We start from the raw sequence: 23326 nt of genomic DNA on the forward strand, positions 1-23326 counted from the left end.
ATTTGAAGCCACCTCTGGCACTAGGAGTGGAAGCAGAAGCACACGACAACCTCGCATTGAAGAATTCATCTTGAACATTGTGCATGAATCACCTCAGACAAGTACAAGAGCTATTGCACGTCGTCTGCAGCTGAGTCATTCCCTCGTTTGGAGAGTATTGCATGAAAATGGTTTGCACCCATACCATTTGCAGAGAGTCCAAGCCTTGCAAGAGACAGATTATCCTCTTCGAGTTCATTTCTGTCATTGGTTCTTGTAGCAGTGTGCGGCGCAGGCGGATTTCCCATCGGATGTGCTATTGACGGACGATGCAACTTTCTCACAGGATGACATCTCCCATAGCCACAACATGCACCTGTCGGCAACTCATAAGCCACACGGCACACGTCCACATGCATTCCAAACCTGCTACTCCGGGAATGTGTGGGCGGGTATTGTTAACGACTACCTCATAGGCCCATACCTCTTACCTGCACGTGCCAGTGGCTTATGTTATCATATTTTTTTGCAAGAGGTGCTAATGGAATTGCTGCAGGATGTTCCGGCTGTCGTTCGGGATCGCATGTGGTTCCAGCATGATGGTGCACCAGCCCATAACCACGTACGGATCCGTAATTACTTGGATGGGACATTTCCGGGCCGATGAATTGGCCGTGGTGGACCCGTTCGACCGTTCGCCAGATTTATCCAGCTTGGAATGTTTTATGGGGCCATCTGAAGTGCATCATTTACGAGACTCCCGTTGACTCACTGGAGGACCTCGTTGCAAGACTATCCATTGCGGCTGCAAGCGTGCGCGAAATTTGCGTACATGCTGCACTTTCCTTTCGTTAAGTTAACTTCGTTGTTAAATTTACCTTTTGAAGTGATATTGTTTTAACTTTTAATGGACACTGTTTTAAATGCTGTGGTATTATACTGTAAACATTATTGTAGAGCACGAAATTTTTAAAAGATGTTGCAGTATATGGTTAAGTATGTGGTTAATACTTGCAAGAGTTCTCATTTAATTACTACGAAAACATTGTTTAGAAAAGGATATTTTATATTCGTAAGGTTACATTAATGCATTCGTAAGGTTCACCATCCAAGTTAAAGAAATTTCATATATTTTATGTGTCGAGTTACAAGCTTCTGAATTTACTTTTCCGTAAATTTTGATAAATGTTTTTTTTTTTTTTTTTCCTTTTTAAATATTTATAAAATGTTGCATTTTCAGGATTCCAAAGCGTAATCATGCGAATTATAAAAATGTCCCACCATGATACGCTTCTCATAGCATTTAATCTTTTGTAGGTACAATTATTATCTCAAACATTGCTTAGAATTTACAGTGCTAGAAAAGGAATTTAAATTACACAATGCTCAGAGTAATTTTTCGCGTAACACTTTTTTTTTCTTTTTTCAAATCGTCAAGAAGTATTTTAAATAGACCGTTCTGATCATTCCTTATGCTAATTAGATTATAGAGTGAAAGATGCTGAAAGAGGAGCTTCGAGGATGGATTTTAGAGTTTGATCTGTTACTCTTATCACCTCGGTTGCTTCATTTTTTATTTCATAATTTTACTTTCGTTTTCGATTGCATTTTGAAATATGTTGAGACCTTAAATTACAATCTTAAAGCTTATATATTAAAACGTTATGAAGTAAAAACTCATTAGCCCATTTAAGGATATTATTGGTTTTCATTTATTTATTCTCATAAATGCTTTGAACAGCGTTTAGTCTTACATGCATGGAAATTATGTGTATATTTCTGTTAAACTCTTCTTTTATTAATCTTAGTAAAAATCTTATACAAAATGAGAAAAAAAATTAAACGCTGAGATTTTTATGATTTATTTCTTGCTATTTTCATAAGGAACGAAAATTTTGTATCAGTTAGATACATTTAAGATGACATTTGAATAGATAAATGCAAGAAATTACCTAATACTTGGATCTGATAGTTCACAATTATCTATACTTAACAACTTTCTACATCTACTATATAAATATCAGAAAATATATATAAATATCAGAAATATCACATGTGTATTTCCTTAAATACTAAACAACAGAGAAGAATAAAATTATTTTATATCAACTGCATAATATCACACAAATAATAACGTTCATACTTCAATTTAAAAATTAAAGAACCAAGAAATATCTTACTAATCGACCGTCTTTACAATTTATGCCTTTAAGGATTCCTAAGTCGACTATGAAGATTTTCTTTGCTGCTATAGCATCCTCTAGCTTAAAATCTTCTAAAAACGGTTCTACCATTTCGGATGTGACTCCAAAACTATGAAGAAATATTAGAAAACAAATTCATACACATGGGGTAACATTCCTTCCAAAAATTGAAAGATTCAGTGATTCAATTTAGTTTTCATGTGCTTAGTATGGTACTTACGTATTAACGCAACCACCTTAGTAAAAATCGCCAAATTTTCAGGAGGTGCCAAACTCTGGCAACCACACGCATAACCATTCTTCCGATAATCCCGCTCATAACGATCCTTCAGTTAAGCAATGCCGCCACTTTCTTATGCTTTATTTATTGTTATATTCCAAGTTTCGATGGTTTTTATAAACAAATCGCGGTATTTATTAAAGTCTTAAAATATGTCTTAAGATGTGAGCTTGTGAAATTTGCCAGCAACGGAGGAAACTGCGGCAAAACTTCTACAGGAATACAGAATTTGGCTTAAAAATTTCTAAAGAGAATAAGGAGGAAATATGTTTCATTCATAGGCACTGTAGCCGAAGATTGCATGAAGCCGAGTCCCAGCAATTCTCTGATATTTTCTTAAGCGAAAATAGATCACTGTGTACTTTGGTAGACGAACAGCGAGAAAAAAATGACAGGAAGTTTTGAAGAAGAATGCGTTTTTATTTTTTACTGCATCACGTAATCCTTATTTAATTAATTCAAATTTCTGTTTTAAATTGCTAAGGTATGTTTTGTTTTCCTATGTTAATAACATTTACCGACTTACGATAAATATCAATAGCTTGGGAATCTTTCTAAAAAAAGAGCGAAAACCACTAAACGTGCATCCGATAACTAACTTTTACGTTTTCATCTGTAAAATATCGCCAAATTGCGTCAATGAGGTTGCGTTAATGCGTAAGCACCTTTAGTATTTTCATTGAAAATACAAATAAGTTAAAGTATCCAGAAACATAAGATCTATGTATCTGCAGTATATGTATGATTGGTACTTTTCCGTTTCGCCGGCGCAAATCTCGCCAAGCAGACTTTGTTGGCGACAACATACAGAATACAAATATAAAATGTTAACAAATGTTAGTTCTAAGAATTTTTTATTTTGAAGGCATAAACACTTTAATATAGTTTATAATTTTGTAAAAAGTCAACAAATAAAGACAATAAATTTGTAATTTAAGAATTTACTATGCTATCATGGTTCAACATCCTGATTCGCCGGTTCGTATCACGTGACCTTAAGTGATCTCATCTCACGTAAACTACGCTACAAAAATATAATTCTCTCAGTAATTATCTATATTAATTTCAAGTTAAATCTTAATTTGGAATACAAGTTTAAATGCAAGAATTATTTCAATTCGCACGAATAGCTTACTCAGAAATTATGTAAAACCGTAGTGCTTTACTTCGCTAGTGCATTCTCAATATAATTGTGAATTTAACCCTTGATTTTGCCTTTTCTATATTTTCGCCTTCGGGTGAGCGGTGTGATTGCATCCTAATTGACTCAATTGCCGCGAGTGGTCTTAGGGCATAAAATTCAATTATCTTTGTAAATATTCTATGTAATTGTATGCCAGTATTGAAAGAAACAATCAATCTGGTAAGAAATGGCTGCGACTTGTTTTGAAAATGAGGCGTAAAAAATTACCAGCGAAGATATTCCGTTTGGCATCAGTTGTACCATTATTAGCGACTTTATCGTTTGCGCCGACAAAACGGAAAAGTACCAATCACCTCTGGTCATAAACACATACTTTCAAAAACGTTTTAAATGCAGCAAATATTCGTGTTTTGACATTTTTAAAATAAAAAAATCCTTTCTGTAAACATTACGAAATCTAACGTTTTATACATACCCTATCCCTTTCTTTACTTATATTTAGGAAAATTTTAAACTCATTAGTTAGAAATCATATTCAGTGCAGTACACAAGCAGAAGAACGAAATGTTTGCTTTTCTACCCAACTAAAAATATAAGTTTGGAAAACGAAGTTTCCGATATTACCAGATGAAGTAACTAACATTTCTGCGCAGATTGCGGTAAAAAGTGTTGATCAATACATATGTTTCACAAAAATACATATTATTCCACAGAATCTTACAGAATTCGTGTTTTGGGAAACACTGGCAGACTTTAGTATTGGCACATTACCCAACTAATAACATTATTTGCATGTATTAAAAATTTAAAATATTTCTAGTTTAAATTATTTTTTGTATGGTTATTTGATTATTATTATTTTAAAGCAATATTTATTTGATTATTGATTATTATTTTAAAGCATTGATTATTATTTTAAAGCATTGATTATTATTTTAAAGCATTGATTATTATTTTAAAGCACTGATTATTATTTTATTGATTATTTAAAAGTTCATCAGAGTATTAACAAAGTATTTTTAGGGGTTGAAAACTGATAAATTTTGGCATCCCGTTTGTAACAAAATTATAAATTAAGAATGTTAGTAGTAAACCACAAAGGATGTCATTAAATAGCATTTAAGGAGGAAAAATCAGTTTCGAATTATTCTAAATTATTTATCAACAACCTCGTTAAGGTAAGTTTAAAATAACATCAAATATTCCAAGTATTGTATATCTAGGTGAATTTTCATTATATGGAAATCAAACATTTTGCTTTTTTATTTTTTATAATGAGTGTAAAGTTTTCTATATATAAATATATGAACATGAGGACCGTACGAAAAGTTATATTTCATCATTTTTATAAAACAAGTTTTTTTTTGGTATATATAAAATGTCAAACATGAATATTCCCGTAACTTAAAACATTTTAACCTTTTAACTGTCATGCCCGAGATTATCTCGGGCACAGCACTGGTGTTCGAAAATGTCACGCCCGAGTATTTCTCGGGGTAATTTTTTTTTTGAGTGCATCGTATTGTCATACCCGAATATATATCGGGAGATGTTTATTTCGGCTACATTTGGTTTTTCCAATAAAAAAATTTGACAATTTGTGTACCCAATCATCAAAATAACTTGACAGTTAAAGGGTTAATAATTGGAAGTATATGTGCTACCTTTGCTTGTGAAAGTAAAGGCCCGCTAAAGCTTTTTGTGGACACGGTGCGTATACCTATTATTTGTATCTCTCTCTCTTTCTCTCTCACTATGTATATACTGATGTAAAATGAAATTACAACACCAAGAAGGAGTTTTGTTATATAAAATAAATTTGGAAAGCATGTTTGCTCATCTGAAAAATGACGTCTATTCAAGTTTCGCTCTAAGCGACGCTAGTAGAGCCACTATGAACGCTAGTAACGTAGAAGCACCATGAACGCTAGAACGCTAATAGCGCCACTATGCTAAAGTTTGGCGCTAGTAGCACCACTATAACCATGCAAATCCCGTTTGCTTTAAATACGTGATATAAAGTTCGGATGCTTTATTTATCTTTCGGACTGGGCGTTGTGAACGAGATTTCAGTGATGAAATCCTTTAAGGAGACGAAGAAGGCAGTATGAGTAGCTTACTGAGTTTGAAAATGACCGTGTAAGGTGAATTTTCTTTTCCAGATATAGTAGAAAGTCTTGACAGGGATGTATCCACTGTGTATTTGTCTTGGCAGCAGTAGTCATGGGAAGGTACCACCACTCAAAGAGAAGACTGCCATATTCGCAGCATGTCTGGCGGGTGTCCCATTGCATCTGCAGAAAACATTCGATTTTTTGCTGGCCACAGAGTGGCATAGCGAACTTTGACAAATTGATTACTTAAGGCGTCTGGCCTCGGGCAGCCCTTTAGAGACCAAACCACTAACTCCAAATCACCGCCATCTGCGACTTCGGTGGCGTCAAGCTAGGTTTCATTAGAAGGCAGATTAATCTGATCTGTGGTGCTCTCAAATAATAGCCAGCCGTTTCTGTCTTGGCATCAGTGATAGATATATGTTTGTTAGCAAAAAGCCAGCTTGGAACGAAGCTGTTTGCGGCTTAGACACATTGGATCTACACCAGGAGTTATGATATGGGGAGCTGTTTCTCATCACAGGAGAAGCACTCTCGTTGGTACCCTACACATCTTGACAAAACGATTGTACATCTGACTGGTAAATCTACCGGTTGTACTGCCATTCTTGAACAATATTTCAGGGGATATTTTCCAACGGGATAACGCTCGTCCCAGTACCGCTGCTACCACCCAGTGAGCGAGATACCCTATCTTTCTCCCATCGAATATCTATGGGACATGATTAGACAACAAATCCAGTGTCATCCACTATCAGCACAGATATTTGTTTATTTTACTGAGCAAGTGTAACTGGCATGGAACTCCCTCCCACAAAATGACATACGGCATCTGTACGACACAATGCATGTGCGTTTGCATGCTTGCTTTCAACATCATGTCGACTATAGCGATTACTAATGCACCCCCATTTCACATTTGGAATGGCTCTTCTCGCGCATACTTTAACCTTTCATCTTGACAAATTAATCAAACAAATATGTTACATAGATAAATACTTTGCCTTCATTTCATTTCCTTAAACTGATTTCTTCTTGATGTTGGGATTTTTCCATTAATGTGTATTAAGGGATAAACAGGTATACAGAGAAATGGAGAGGAAGCAATGATACAAAATGAAGCTGCAATCCCGTCGATACGTACCAGATTAATTAAAGGATGATATTAAATGAAAAAGGGATTACTGATTTTTTTCAACAGTAAATTATTTGAATTTAAAGGATGTTTCTCACACATTCATAAAATAACTATTCCTCCAAAGCATTGCAGTATAACTCTATTTCAGATTTATCACAAAGCATTATGCTCTCAAATAAAGAAACTTTCAGCTGCTATATTTTAATTAGCTATTATTAATTAATTTCTTACTGATTAAGAGAAATCTCAGTTTAATTTGCACAAAGGTTTTCAAACGATGTTCTGTTAGTTTTCTTCAGGTACGTTCATTTCCGAGCCCAAACATGGTTGTATCCAAATTCATAAAATCAGGTAATTTTCTTAAACAGATATACCATGTTAACCTTTTATAAGTTAAAGTTTTGATCAAGTATTTTATGAAATCATAGATTCATGAATCTGTTCCTGGCAGGTTTCTGACTCATTCAAGACAAATGCTGCACATTTTCTGCTAAAATCTTACACAAAAGGATATGACATTTTTTTTGCCGCTGAACTAGAAGAAAGGTATTTTCTGCTTATCGAATAAAGTTCATTTAGTCTATCTACACGCGGAGTAGCGTTGTAGATCATGTCGTTTTTCCTTCAGATGTTATTTTGTCATGCCAGCGCTCCTTACCACTTTGATAGCCATCACTTATATCTTAAACCGAGTTAGAAGGTCCTTTAAGAATGGTAAGGAACACAGATTTCATAACTTAACAGAAATACTTGGAACCTGAGATATTTGGCGTAATAATTGTCTTACTAGATACATTGTTTGAGTTTCCATCCTTTCTCTATGGTATTCATCACTTTGTTTTTTATATGGAAATTTTAGTCATGTCGTATATAAAATGGTAGCTCAAACCAATACTTTTGTAAACGTTTTAGTGCATAAACTGAAGAGGGATGATTAGCGAGAAATTCCTTTTAGTTTGTTAGATCTTTCCATTACAGTTAGCAGGAAATTAAAAGAAAAGCAGGTAAGTTGCAGGATTGCTCAGCGACAGAAACACTGAGAGACATTGCTCAGAGACTTACAGATCGAGAGACTCCGACTTCGACCGATGCTGAAAGGGAAGGAGAAAAGTTCCATTTTTCTCATATTAGAGGAATTTGAAACACAGGGTCAATTATTTCAGTACAATATTTCTAAAGAAACAATTGAATATAATTTAGATTCAATATAATTTCATCTAAACTGAATATAATTTAGATCATCCGAAACGGAAGAAACAATTACGTGAGAATGATATCATAGCAGTTATACTATTGAAATTTAATATGTTGTAACATTTATTCTAAATTTCTAACCAGTTACTTATTACTATTTTTTCTGTCTTCTTTCATTCAGGTTTGTTAAGATCAAGTATTCTCTGGAGAAAGAGAAAATTAGCTAATGCGAAAAGGTGGTTAGAGGCATATATGAATACTATACATTAGAGAAATATTATTCTGAGCACTTCTATTCCTCATCTTCTCTGTCGGCTGAAGTTGATTATCATTTAACTGAAGTTCTAAATAAAGGGTTCAAGTGATAAGTGCTATATTCTGAATTTATAGTGGTTCATAATAAGGTGTAGCATACCTGACTTTGAGCTAGTAATTAACTATAAATTTAAGAAGATTTATAGTAATTAGATTTGTCTAAGATTATCGAAGATTTGTCTAAGAAACTTGATTTATTGATAAGAAGTCTGATTTGAAACTAAACTCATATCTAAGAAGTTTAGTTTCACAAGTTTCTGAGCATCGAAAGTCGTGGCAAATGTTTTTAGTTTAGTTATACTAATTAAATTGTTTTGTATTTAATTTGGTTACCGCGCAGTGTAATTTATTGACACTGTAAAAAAGCCTTATTTCAGTAGGCCTTTAACTGCAAGATTTAACAGTTCTTTTAAGCTGTCCATCCATACGGTATAAATATTATTATTATTTTTTAAAACATGTACTGAATAGAAGGGTACGCACGACAGTTTTTAGTAATAGTTGATTATGCTTGCTAAATTTTATTCACTTACTTTTCAGGTATTTCTGTGCAAAGTTTTATTAAAACTGGATTAACCCCTTGCACCCTCTGAAGACCAAACCACCGATCTTCATTCCAATATTCTAAGCACGCGGGTTCCCCAAGGCTAAATTTATATATTCTCTTGAGGTCGCACAAAGACTCCCATTTGTCTGTCGTCCATCTGATAAGTTTAGTGTCCAGTGTGAAACGACCTTTACATTTCACGATGTCCCACTATATCATAAATAGAAGATTAAGGAATTATTTAAGAATAAAATATCGCAAAATAAATTTAAATATTCACAAGACAAAATGCATGTAAAAAATATTTTTCGAAGAACTAAAATTCAATAATAAGGTAAAGTAAATAAATTAAAGGTAAATAACTGAAAAAACTTACTTTGTAATCCTCCGAGAACTGTTCATCTTCAGGTAGTTGTTTAATCTATGAAGACAAAACGCAAGATATGAGGAAAATATAAAACTTTAAATATTTGAAGAGTGCTTAAAACACAGGTAAAGAGTAGCAAGGGAAAAATATCAGAACTGTCCTAACTATATCTTTATAATTCGTCAATTCATCGCACACATAAACGAAGTTAAACATTTCTTTATCTAAAAATATCTTCACCATACGTTTAAGCTTTTGAAAATTATTCATAAGTATGTAGTCCACTATTAGCTCGATACTAGTGAACGCTACTAGTTTCATCAAAGGCTCGATTTCCCTTAGGATGGGCTAGATGTAAGGAAATTCAATGATTTTTTTCTATTGTCTACGTAATTACAAACTTATTTTCCCTCTATGAAGGAAGTCATGTTATTAGCATATTAACCTGCCGTGTTTTATTACAATTAACGATTTACCTAACTATGTACTGCATAAAAATGTGCACCATTTTCAAATGCTAACACACCTTACACATTTCAAAAAGCAGTATTTAAAAACTCATACATCTCTAAAAGCAGTTTTACTATCTCTCAAACGCATCTCCATGTACGGTAAAGCTAAATCTGGCTAAAGAATAAAGTACCAAGAATATTTTTATTATTGCTTATTAACTATTAATTTAAAATTCAACAATAATTTTTGCAGTTGGGATTAAAACATTTGTAGAACAGTAACTGAGAGCTGTAAATAATTTTTTTGAATTTAGTTTATCTACTGCAAACGTTTTTCATTTAGTACAACGCTTTGGAAATGTCAATTTCCTAAATTAATTTTATTAACTGAAGATATTTTTTCAGCAAGTATTTTGAAAAGATAGAAGTTATAATCACTTTAGTTTTATTTCGCACTTTAGCGCCATATTTTGCAAAACATACTAAAAAATGCGTCTTAGACTGGATCCTGAAATAATTATCTGTAGAATAAATTTACCATAAACTTATCTACAGTACCCATATCATCATTACCAAAAGACAGCAAGTGTTATTTACTTTTCACTCCTTCATTAAAATATTACCCTTGTATCACGAGGATTACTGAACTGAATTTTGAGCTAATATGTGTAAGAAAACCGCAAGAAAAACCAAGCAACTTGAGCATGCCCGAAGATTTGAAATTTGATGTTTAGGTTTTTCTGGGCATCGAATAGGTTAGGCTTATTGATTAAGGCAAAGCAAATCAAGGGCTCTCGACTATCGAGAGGGATTTTTTTTCCCAATGGCATATTGTGAACAATTACAAATGTAACCCAGTCCATTAATCTATACAAGGCCGGATGTGGTGGTATCTTTATTATGGAGGCACCTAATAGGTGGGCAACCATAGCCTTTCCTATAAAGGGACGGACGATTTACAACCATGTCTTCTCCGGGATTCGAACCCAGGCCCTTCGGCATCGCAGTCAGCTTTCCTGACCACTATACCGACTAGGCGGCTCGAGAGGGATGTCTTCGTGGAGAATTTTTTAAGTGAAATTGGCTCATATCCGCATTACACATGCAGAAACCACGAAACCTCCCGGGAAATTTCGTCGGCTTGAACTGTCACTATTCAGCGACTCCTGAAAGTGGGCGGGATATTGGATAGAGCAAGTGATAAACATGCAATTTTTGGAATGCACGGTTACGGTTATGTTCAATACAAATCAGTACGTACCCGCAAGAAAACTGTGAGTGCGTTATATTATACCACCAATACACTTTCGAAAATAGCTTGGAAATTGAACCTGTGCGTTATTTCATTTATGCTTTTTTAAAAATCTGGATAATGTGTCACTTTCAGTATTATGATACTAATGCTAGATTTTTAGCATTTATGCTTGCTAAAAATCCGGATTATGTGCCATCTTCATTATTGTGATCCTAAGATTTATACATCATCTTCATTATTGTGATACAAAGATTTAGGATTCTAGATGAAAAATGAAAATGTTATAAACATTAGAAATAAAAACATTATATTTATGAGCTCTTACTTTTCCATAAATTCCTTTAGCGTTTTAAATAACAGCAATTAATTTTGAAGACAATATTTTTTCTTTTGCACATTTTAATATTTTTAAAGCACAAGTAAACATTTCAAAGTGGAAAGCTGTATATTATATTACTCAAAATTTATCGATAGCTTTCAAAATGAAACAAAATATAATGTTACACCATGAACGCATTGTTTTCTCTGACATTTTTTATACCTTTTTTTTTTAAATTTCGAAACGACGTGTGATAAAAATATCTAGGTCTTCCTCCTCCTTTTGTTACTGGAAATGAAAACTTTTACCAACAGAATAGATAATTTGCTCACTGGATATTTTAAAGAACGGAAATTTCTTTGCCGTAAGTTATTTCATAACATTATGGTGAACATTTATGCGAAAAGAAAGAAAAAAAAATATCTAAAATAATTACAAACTTTAAAAATTTATCATTTGTTTAGATTTGCTAGTACCAAAACAAAGTCTGATGGAAAATAAATTTTCCAGCTTTAAACACGTTACTATAAATACAGAAAAACACACTTAACGAAGTTTATTTTTCGAATGCTTCTGAATTTATAATAGGAAAATTCAGAAATCGATAGGATTAGGGGGGGGAACAGTTTTTCGATATCCATGGCATTTTAATAAGTTTCAGCTCCTTAGCTACTATTATAACTGATATGCATAAAAGCACACTGTGATTGTGAAATCCAAAGAATTCTAATGCAAGCAAAAACCAAATGAATAAATAAATTAAACACTTCAAATTAAAAGCGGTCTCTAACAGACGAATCTGCAGTTTAATTCTTATCGAAACTTTCAATGCGATACATCTCTGAAAAAATTAAAATGTGAAACGATCCGTAAATGGCGGAGCTTAATATTCTGGTTTCCCAAATAACTTTTATTTCTGAAGTTCCGTTTTGCTGTATTTATGAAAGTAGTAAAATAAGATACTAAATATCATACAATCTATTAGATCAGGACTGCAAAATTTGTTAGTCTCTGACAAACTGAAATTCATTTTCATAAACAGGAGTATGAACTCATCGTTACCAAAGTTAGTATTAAATCAGCATTTATGGAAAAAATGCCGAAAATTTGTTGGATTAAAAAATCTTCTGAAAGTTTTAGAATTTCAGTTCTTGCTCTTAGTTATTATTATAATATCTTTCTTTATCTTTTGATATATGTTGAAAAGGGCATAGAATAACTGCAATTCCATTAACCTAAAAGAACTGGTATTTCCAACTGCTAAAGATTAAAACCTGAAGGTTACTTTCGAAGGTCGACCTATCTTCTGTTTCATATTTTTATCTTCATGGTTAGTGAACATGCGTTGTACACGGTAAAAATTGAAGATAAAAGCAGATACTAAATAATTACTATTTTCGCCTTTCACAGGGAAGGAGGAAGCGCAAATAATAACAAGTCGAGTGCCAGATCGTAATTATGTGTAGTTCTTAACAATTCTTATCTCCTTTCTTTCCTTTGCTGCTGTGGGGCATCGTTTTTCCCTTAGAAAGTCTTCCCCAAAGTAGCTAATGCTCTTAATGTTTCGAATTTATCTATACATGTCCCTCAGGTGCAATGTAAGACAGGATCTAATATAGCTCTCTTAAGCACGGAATCAATACTTCGTTCACTCAGTCAATTAGTGTTTAAGTGCCTGTAATATGTGGATATTTTAAGCTATAGATAATTATAATATTATATGGAGACAAATCTAATAATTTAACCGTTTGAAAATCTAAAATTTTCAGAAACGGAAATTTTTAAAGTGTAAGTAAAATTAGTTTAAATATTGGTTTGAATCAAATATTGCCTGAAAAGGAAGATTTTTGGGTAGAAGTTTTAAGATACGTGATATAATGTGCGATTTACAAGTTATTGACCGTTGTAAAACTTGAGTTGATGGTTGAGAAATTCATCTCTCTGTAACAGCTGATGTATCATGAAAAGTTATCGAAAATGTAACAAAAGAACAGCTGTTTCACCGAATTTACTGTCAGTTCATGCTTGGATAACTGTAAGTTTATACCACCGCCCGTGAACTAAATCACATTCGGGGACTGGTATCAAACCAGAAACAGTCACTCGAGATGACTTTAAACACACCTGCTGGGCCCAGGGTCCCACATCCCCGAGACACCAACCATTTTTGGCTGCAACCGCTGAACGCTCAACGAACAGCAAACCCACCGCTAAACACGGACCAGTCAAGACCACCGTCCCGGCTGGACCGAGACCACGGTGGGGTGGGTGATGACAACTTGGAGCGATGACTGGCCGTTAATTTGGCTACCTGCCAGCACTACGCGGGATGCCCCTCTCCTTAGGCTTTACATGGAATTCCAAGGACAGCAGTGACCGGACTCTCAATGGTCCAATTTGATATTTGGCTACCAATACCCTGGTTAATGAGGACTTACACCTCCCGGCCCATGAAGAGCAAGTATAAACCTACCCCATGGATCATCGGGAACCGCCAAGTTCATAAATTTTATACCCCCGTGGCCGAGACTGTCTAGGTACAGATCCTAGCCAGTACAGAGTACTCTACGTCAACCCCCGGGGGGATGCTTGGATAAAAAAAAATTCGCAAAAGACTTACAATGTACTGAATTTTCTGCGTTATTTGTTCTCTACCGTAATACAAGCATCTATTCATAGTCCCCGCAAGAACCAGATTTTTTATTAGAGGAAACTCAATGGCTAACATTAAGCAATCTCAGATACTTTAGTAGCACAGTTACAATAGTTACATCATATATTTCGAAAAGGTTAAAACCCATTTTAATAAACTGGTCAACAAGGTGACAAGAAAAAACAATCCTTAATGAAATGCATATGATTAATGAACGATAATGATCACGAAAAGGCTTTGGCCGTAGATGATCCTGTCTGTGATAGGTTAAAATAAGAAACAGATTTCAGAATTACAGTGTAATTATAGGACCAAACATATGACCAAAATTTCCACTATATGACCAAAACATTTCCAGACACTTGCTATTATATATACATTATAAGACTATTGCTATTATATATACATTATTAAGACTATGGTCTGCGCTTTGCAGACCATAATCAAAATAATCTCCATTTTTCTGGAAAGACCTCCCACTAGATTTTAGAAATGATGCTGCCAAATTTCTTTTTTATTCTTTCACAAGAATAAGTTAAGTAAGGTATGTTATCAGTGAACATATTGACTTCATTCGCGACCGTTATTGAAGCTCAGGAAGAATTTCTGGAACAGCATTGACATAAAGATTATGTGAAGATAGCCGAGTTTTTAAACATCCATTGTAACAAATGTTTCCTGCGTGAACCGTATTTTATGAACCGGATATAATTTTATTGACATAATAAACGGTTTTAGCTGAACTGTTGACATAAAGATGGGAGAAAAAAAAATAATAATAATAATCTTCGCAATATCTCCGTGTTAATATGTCTGTACCTCGGAACCAGGAGACCAGAAACCTGAAAAGAGACTCTGGCCCACAAATGGAAAGATTTCGGGTCAAATACCTTAAAAACATAAAAGTTGGCTACTGTTCGGAAGACTGAAACTTTTGTAAACGTGCTTGCACCTTTATGAAGATCAGTATAAATGCAGTCTTCATAAAAGTGCGAGTGTCTTAATACCGGAGCATCTCTAGGCAAGTCTAATTTTAGTTTACATTACTAATTAGTTAACTAAAAATGAGATGAAATAAATCCAAAGCACAATTATGCAGAATCATTTCACTTGCACAAAGGCACAAACGCCTTTGTGAAAAACGGTGAATTTGCATAAAGATACCCACTACTTCATGCAAAATTTTGAGTTAGCATAAAGAGGCACACACCTTTATGAAAGACCGCTGGTTTGCCATAAAGATGCCGATGATTTTGTATTGATTGCAGAATGCCGCAGGTTTATTTCTTGAAAAAGGACCCACGTATTTCCTTAATTAATTTACTGATAATCGTTCAATATACACTTCTGTTAAAAATAAGCAACAAAGGCAAAACACGGAATAAAACAAAACTATTTAATGGATATGCGTGAAATTGATCCTGGGGGTGGTGCGGAATTACTAGGCCACATAGCAAACAAGGCATAAACAAACACATACATTATGACCATCAACATCGCGAAAGACCTAATGAGTCGGAAGAATGTGCAATGGAAACATTGCGCTAATTACGGGTACAATACCCTCTAGCTGAAATGCATGCTTGACAACGCATGGCAAGATGGCAATAGCGTCGTTGATCGCTTGTTGTGGCAATAGCGCCCATTCCTGTAATAATGCACTTCGGAGCTCGTGGAGAATGCCAGGCGACCCAATGCGGCCTACTGTCCGTCTTTCCAATATCTCCCCAACATGTCCCATGGGATTCAGGTCTGGTGATTTAGGCACCAGACCTGAATCCTATACGGCAGATGTGGGATGGTTTCACTCTCCATATACCACTCGAGCTCTATGCGAGCGAGCATTACCATCCATAAATATCTCGTAGGTACGCATTGCAGTGATAAAGGACACAGAAGAAGCTGCGTAATTTCTTCGCGACATCGAACGTCTGTGACGGAATCATCGGGAATCACGTAGAGGTGGGCACGACCGTTCGTTGTTATGCCAGTTCATACAAGTAAGCCTCCTCCTCTGTAATGGTCTGTTTCGAGGATGTTCGGTCACCGATAGCTTGTCCTTGACTCTTGCCGTATCATCGCCCTTAGGAAATCGTTCTGGATGTCAAATCGAGACTTACTCGTAAAGAGTACGTGGCCCTACTGCTCTGGTGTCCAACTGCCATGTCCACGGGCCCAATTCAACCACGCTTTGCCTTACGATGGGAACCAAGGAATACAAACAACAGCTCATCGGGCGTACAAGTCCACCTTGATGCAGTCAACGCGTCACAGTTTGTTGGGATATGGGCCTTGCAGTAGCAGAGAGATAAGACGCCAGCTGTCGTGCTATTAATGATCTACGGCGTCTTGCATATAACAACAGGAAGCGATCGTCTGACGTTGTGGTAATCTTCCAGCGTACAGACACACGTCTTCTACAGGGGTTCTGATCCCTTTGGCAACGATTCTATAGCTTATTGATGACACTACGATACACATTCAGCTCTCCCGCAACATCGGATTATTTGTACCAGCTTGCAACATCCCGATAGCCCTCCAACGCATTTCATTGTCCAAACAGTGTCTTCAGCTCAGGCTTTCCACTTTGATTTTCTCTGCTTACCGCTGGTTGCAAACTAAGGTATAAGTCCTGCATGTTCCTTTTTAAGGCGTTGTTGCGGGACTATGGGGTTCGTTTTATGCTAACTTTGTTTGCCTATTTGCATTCGATGATGCAACCTCTATCTCATAAATGTTGATTGTATGTTTTAACTCCCCTTTTTTACATTCATGCCTTTTCTTTTCACGATTGTTGCTTATTTTGTTTTAGCATGAGTGTAGTAATCCAATTAAATTTTGCTATAAAAATAAGATGAGAAAAGTCTTTATGTAATTTTTTCATCATTAATCTGCCTGTTTCGGATCTAGAATGAATGTAGATTTTAAATTAGTACAATTTATTGTAAAATATCTTTAATATTCTATCTAATGTTCAATTTGTTATACAATTTAATATAATGGTCCAAATATCCCATCTGATTTTCTTTTGGTCATTAATTGGCATCTTGATTTTAGACAGAAGAAAAGTACTAAAACTTGTCTAAAATTACTTGGAAGTCAAGAAATTAATTCAAAACTCTCAGTTTGCAGTTTCTTAATATTACAGGAAATGTTTTAATTATTACTGGGGGAAAAAGTCACATTTTAATAAGGAAAGCTTTATTGAAGAATAGGCATTAGGCCAATCTTAATTTGGCACAGATTTTGAATAAAACATTCGATTTTGAGGGCGATCAGACTTGGATCTCCTTCTTCAGAAGCAAAAACGTTTTACTTGGTAAAATTTGAAGTTGTGTAAATGCAAGCGTAAATGTCGATTTTAGGGATAGTAAATGAATTTCATTACGTAAAGTACGAAGTTTTGTAATTCTGTGAATGAAAATTTGACATTCATTCTTAGCATTTTACTTATTTACTTTGCAAATGACATTCATAGCACCATATTATTGACGTATAAAATATCTTCCAGAATTCTTCATTCAAATACTAAACATGCATAGGTCTTTAGCACAATATAACAATATGTTAACCAAAAAACTTAATTAGGCTTATCTAGGCAAAATTTCATAGCATCAGGATGGATCCAAAGCTCCCCCGCTGAGTACTTCAGTTATGAAAACTATTTCCTACTAACATTGTCTTTCCTACACGGTATGTGTAAAAACTTAAATTTCATATAGTTTTAATAAAATGGTATCCCGTTGTCTAAGTTATCATAATCCAAAAGTCTGCCTGCCAGGATATTTGCTGCAGCTGTATAAGTTGTACGGCAGGTACATGTAATATTGATGACAAATGGTCTTTGAATTGCTTAGTTAGATTTTAGCTTACGTTTCTACCCTCCAATGGTGTTGAACAGCCTTAATATGCATAAGTTATGATTTTTTTCAGCGATAGCTGTGCAGAAAATTTTCTGGAGTTTCGGATTTATGCTGCACTTGACCTAATGTCTCTACAGAATAATTCGAGATTGATGTTTTCCTTTTCAATGTCGTTTGGTGATATTCTTTTGTGGTTTACTTAGATCCCAATCACACTATGTTTCGGCTACGCGGGACTTGACGTCGAAAGGGACAATTCTCAGAATCCGCACAATTCCAAGAAACCCACGTAGCTAGGTTACCATTTTCACTTACTACAAAGACTTGAACGCCAAACAATAATCGAGTATCTCTCAGACTGGGATGACGTGATGCTTCAGAAGCAGAAATTTCGTCTGATTGGTTGTCTCTACACGAGACAGAGGGCCAGCCGAGACATTTTCGTTGAGGTTTGAAAAAAATCCCGCGTAGCCGCAGCATCATTTTCGTAGCTAGGCGGGACTTCGTTTTAGGCGGGTTCTTTTTTCTAGGAATATTCTCGCTTAAACCAGTGCTACCAGATTCTCGTTGCTCAGAACAGTCCCGTCTAGCAGGGACTGTAGCCATATGTGACGATAAGTACGAAGTTTAATTAGGCAGACTCTTTAGAATTGCCCGAAGTTTGTAAGCAATTGTTAGCGTGTGATTCTTATGTCCATTACATGTGCTGTTCAAGTAAGAAATGGACTGCATGTCAGTCCGAGCTAATTGAGTATCCTGACGATTTAAATTTTATGTCTGTTTATTTATTTTCTGGGCTCACTTGTGAGTTTGATTTCTTTTTTAGGCATTATGAGTGTAATGGATTTTGTGAAGATGTAAAGCTTGATTTGACTGCAGTTATCATAGAACAGCTTACTTGTGTCGTTGATATAACGCTTCAGCTCGTCTCTTGGCCTTCCTCTGATTATGAATGCCGTATCATTGGTGTACGCATGACAGAAGTGTGCCTAATCCATTCTGCATTGATAATATCTTTGAACGTTAGGTTCTACAAGATAGTTCCTTCTCATGAACACTGTGAGCAACTTCTATCCTGTGTTCTGCTGTGGCAGCCGGTATCATTCATTATTAGGCGTTATCTGTTTCTCGGGTAATTTTCTAAGATGAATGTAGTTGAAACAAAATTCTTATTTGTTTGTCTAAGATGTTTATTTAATTAAAATGAAGTTAATTAAAAATATTTTAATGTCTTTTTCCTATTTTATCCCTGAAAGTTTTCATTTGAAGCTCCCGAATATCTTATACAATTGTAAAATAAATGCAAGAGAAACTTAGATAATTGTACAATTAATACTAGAGGTCCCTCGAGAAAATTTAATGAAGAAGGGTATTTACCAAACTCAAACTTGCCGATAAAACTACAATTAAAGAAACGTGTTTGGTTCATTCCAAAGAACATGTTTTCACTGCTCCGCATACCGAGTCGGGGGTTTTACATGACTACAGCACGTTTCTCGACTAATCATCGGTTAGGCCTTTGAAACCCACAATTTATGACTCTTTCAGAGAAGTAAGAAGCTTTCTGATAAACGAGCTTTCGAATACAAATACAAATCCACTGAAATTTTGTTTTAACCGAACAAAGTTTTCTAGTCCCTTTTCTGACGTTTAGCAGATATATCAAATTTGGAGCAACAGTTAGCATCTCCTAAGTGTTCCCATTGAACACTTATCAGGTTCAATTGTTCCGTCTTACCTTCTTCGGGAACATGCAAGGACCTGACTCGGAACAGAGAGCTTACTAAAGCTATGTTCAAAACTGTGGGAAGTAGACAGGATACACAAGAAGGGTATACAAAACCCTTTATTTTTCTCTATTTACAATAACTTCCGTACTTCGGAAATACACAGACCCGCTACTTGGGGTCAAAACGTAAAAGTATAAAAATAAAACTAAACTCTAATTTAACTTTAAAATAATAAACGTGGAAGATTGGCCTTATATTAACAGGAAGCCGTATGTAGTACAGAGAACTGTGAACACTACAATACGTTAAAAAATTATCAAGAGGATTAAAACCTCTAGCCTGGAAGGCAACCAGCAACTGAGTAAACTTCTAAGGTAAGCGGCCTGCTTCGACTAACTGCTTCCTCTCTGTCGCTTGGCAAAAAGCCACAACTTAAATACTTGGCGTTCGACAGACAAACTTTGCATAAATACTTTAACGCTTATAATTCTGGCCGGAAGTAGAAAATAAGAAGTGATAGTAAAGATTTAAAATAAAATAAACGTTAGTAAAACTTAAGATCCTTACACACTAGTATCATTTACATTGATCGAGCATCAAAAGAAAGAAAGAAATATTTTTAACTGCATTGAAAATTGTCAGTACTACGCTAAAATCATTATGCATTTCATTGTGGATTCTCACTGCTCATAGGAAACGTTTATAAAAAGCGGAAGGTGCTGCCTTTGCAATACTGATTTGAGCCATGCTCCCGATAAAAGTAGTTTAGATGTATTACTTTTGATCATATATCTACACTTATCTTTTTAAATGAGTATTGACATTTGAATTCGAAAATTTTCCGAAGGAAAATGTTATCGGTTATCGGCAAATGTTATCTTTGATATTCAGCAAGTCACTTGAGCAATGATCTAAAATTATAAGGTATTTCTCCCACTTCCCTAGCGTGCCTTCGTGGTGTAGTGGTTCTGTACACTGGGCCGGTATTCCAGAGGTCTGTGGTTCGATTCTTGGCGAAGGCGTTTGCTATTTTTCATCTCGTCTGCTTTCAAAAAAATACCTAATGTCTCTACAAGTGGTGCCCGAACTAAAAGGGTTGTGGATGATGATTCCCCGCACCCAGATCCCCTAAAACCTAAAACCCAGGTCCCCTAAAACCCTAAAACCACTAGGTCCCCTAAAACTCTAGTCGCCCTTTAAAAAGGGGAGTATACAAGGTATTTCTCCCACTTCCCTAGCGAGCCTTCGTGGTGTAGTGGTTCTGTACACTGGGCCGGTATTCCAGAGGTCCGTGGTTCGATTCCCGGAGAAGGCGGTTGCATATCTTTCATCTTTTCTGCTTCCAATTAACCTAATGACTCTACAAAATAATCTACAAAATAACAAAAAGTTTAAATAATAAAAGCAAACAGTTTTGGGGAAAAAGTAATTTTTTAAAGTATTCCTTAGAAAAAAATTAGCAAAAACTAAGGGGATGAGAATTAAATTACAAAGAGTTTCATACAAATAAAGATTTGATGTTCAATACTGAAGGAAACAATAATAAAGTTTTGAAGATAAAACTGTTTTCCTGTTCATAAAAGCAAAATATAAGATGCCTAAATGGGAAATATCTGGTGATGACCACCTTTGAAAGTGATTGTTTCTGAGAACGCAATTAAGTATCGGCCGTGGATGGTCGTCTTAGAGAATACATTTCTAAATTTTTCAGCGACCTCACAGAAGAGAGATAAAATACTAAAAAGAAAAATTCTAATCAGTTTATTTTTGACTTACACCGTTTTCGTATTGTAATAGTTCACGAAACCCGTTTCGAATTCAGCTCGTGTAGTCTGATGGCCTCGGAAATTTCATTTTCACAACGCATTTGAAGTCTTAATATATGACCTCGGAATTGCGCAACACGTGCGGATTGTATTCCGGAGAATTTTAAAGCCAAGAATTAACGATAACTTTAAAGGATTGTTGACTTGTTTGAATAAAGCTGGGAATACTGAAAAGAGTTTAATCTGGTAAAGTAAATGATGAAAGGTGAATTTTTACTGCTAAAGGCAAACAACATTACTTTGACGAACTTTCAAGAATATACAGTGGCTTCCAGAAATGTTCGTACACTTATGATTTTCTTTGAAACAGGGCTCTATCCATTAATTAAAAGTAAACTTTCTGAATGAGATTTTAATAACAAGATCTATAATCTATTCGTAACAAAATTACATGGAATATTTTTAAAATACAGCGAAACTTTATTTTTAAGAAATTAATAATAAAAAAGTGACAAACATTTTATCTCACAAAAGTCTTCGTACACTTCAAAAAAAATCTTGACATATTAGTAAATATTTTCATTTTTCGTTAAATTAATATTAGTAGGATATCCTTTAGCATCCACAACAGCTTTTAAACGTCTGGGAATAGATTTTACTAGTTTTTCTTGTAATTTCTGTATCAATGTTCATCCATGCTTCCATCATGGCTGTTTTGAGTTCGCTTTTCGTTTTGATATCGTGTTTTCGTACTCTAACCTCCAGCTCTTTCCAAATGCGTTCTATGGGGTTTAAATCTGGCGAGTGAGGTGGTGTTTTCAAAACCTGTGGACAATTATAGAGACACTACAGGCGAACGCTGAGAGCCGTATGCTTAGGATCGTTATCATGATTAAAAATAAAGTTGTTTCCAATACCCAAATTTTGGGCTGATAATTTTAAATTGTCTCTTAAAATATTTAAATAAAGATAATGATTCATTATGCCATCAATAAATACGAAATTACCTAGTCCTGATGCTATCATGCCCCCCTCCCCACACACACACAAGAACACCTCCACCGCCGTGCTTTACTGTTCCAACTAAGTTCTTAGAATGAAGTTCCTCATTTTTTCTTCTCCATACAGTTATTCGACCATCGGAACCAAAAATGTTAAATTTGCTTTTGTCAGCAAATAGTAAATTATTTCAGTTTATAAAGTCCTCCACGAAGGCATCCCTCCCCTTAGGCAGATAACCCTAGTGTGCTTTGCCATAATTAAATACACCAACACCATTATTCCAGCACGTTTCGGGTGTATTTATCATTGATTTTGAGAATGAAAGCCTAAGCTTTCTGTTTTTCTCACTAACAAAATTTTTTTTTACAGGCAGAACGCCCATATAATCCAGCTTCTCTGAGAACTCGTCGAACAGTTTAAGGTGAAATTGAAGTAGAAAACTTTGCATTAAATTCTGAAGAAACTTTTATAATACTCAAACGTGGGTTTTTCACAAATTTTCTAATAATAAATCTCTCATCATGTTTAGTTAACTTTCTCGGTCGACCTTTTCTTACCTTGTTTTTAATCCGATTTTCTTCTTTAAAGCGTTTTATCGCATACTGCACTAAATTAACTAATTTAGCGACATTTCGAATTGATTTACCACTACTATGGTGAAAAATTATCAATTTTCGAATGCTGCTTGTAATTTCTTTACGACTGCGACCCATTTTTCAATAATAAATAGAATATTATGAAGTAAACAATAAAAAATTAAAGCAAACGATTTTTTAAATGCCACCACAATGCAAAAATTGAAAAAAGCGGCAAACGATAATTCTAACTTTGATTTTATCCAAAAATATTTCAGTGTACGAAGACTTTTGTGAGATAAAATGTTTATCATTCTTTTATTATTAATTTCTTAAAAATAAGGTTTCGCTATATTTTAAAAAATATTTCATGTAATTTTGTTACGAATAGATTATAGATCTTATTATTAAAATGTCATTCAGAAAGTT

General features: G+C 34.8%; 1 protein-coding gene across 1 annotated transcript in view; it reads right to left on the bottom strand.

The window, feature by feature from the left end:
- The window catches only part of LOC118200660 (allene oxide synthase-lipoxygenase protein-like), an 80265-nt gene that overhangs the window by 43249 nt on the left and 13690 nt on the right, over positions 1 to 23326 (bottom strand). The window contains exons 3-5 of the mRNA XM_035372622.2: positions 9292 to 9336; positions 8902 to 9125; positions 2160 to 2292 (exon numbers count right to left, since the gene is read on the bottom strand). Coding sequence (XP_035228513.1) covers positions 2160 to 2292; positions 8902 to 9125; positions 9292 to 9336 — 402 coding nt within the window. The remainder of the gene's footprint in view (positions 1 to 2159; positions 2293 to 8901; positions 9126 to 9291; positions 9337 to 23326) is intronic.

Source organism: Stegodyphus dumicola, chromosome X1 (assembly GCF_044657685.1).
Source record: "Stegodyphus dumicola isolate Sdum_Otavi_A_Nest chromosome X1, ASM4465768v1".
In the NCBI taxonomy this organism is placed as follows: domain Eukaryota; kingdom Metazoa; phylum Arthropoda; class Arachnida; order Araneae; family Eresidae; genus Stegodyphus; species Stegodyphus dumicola.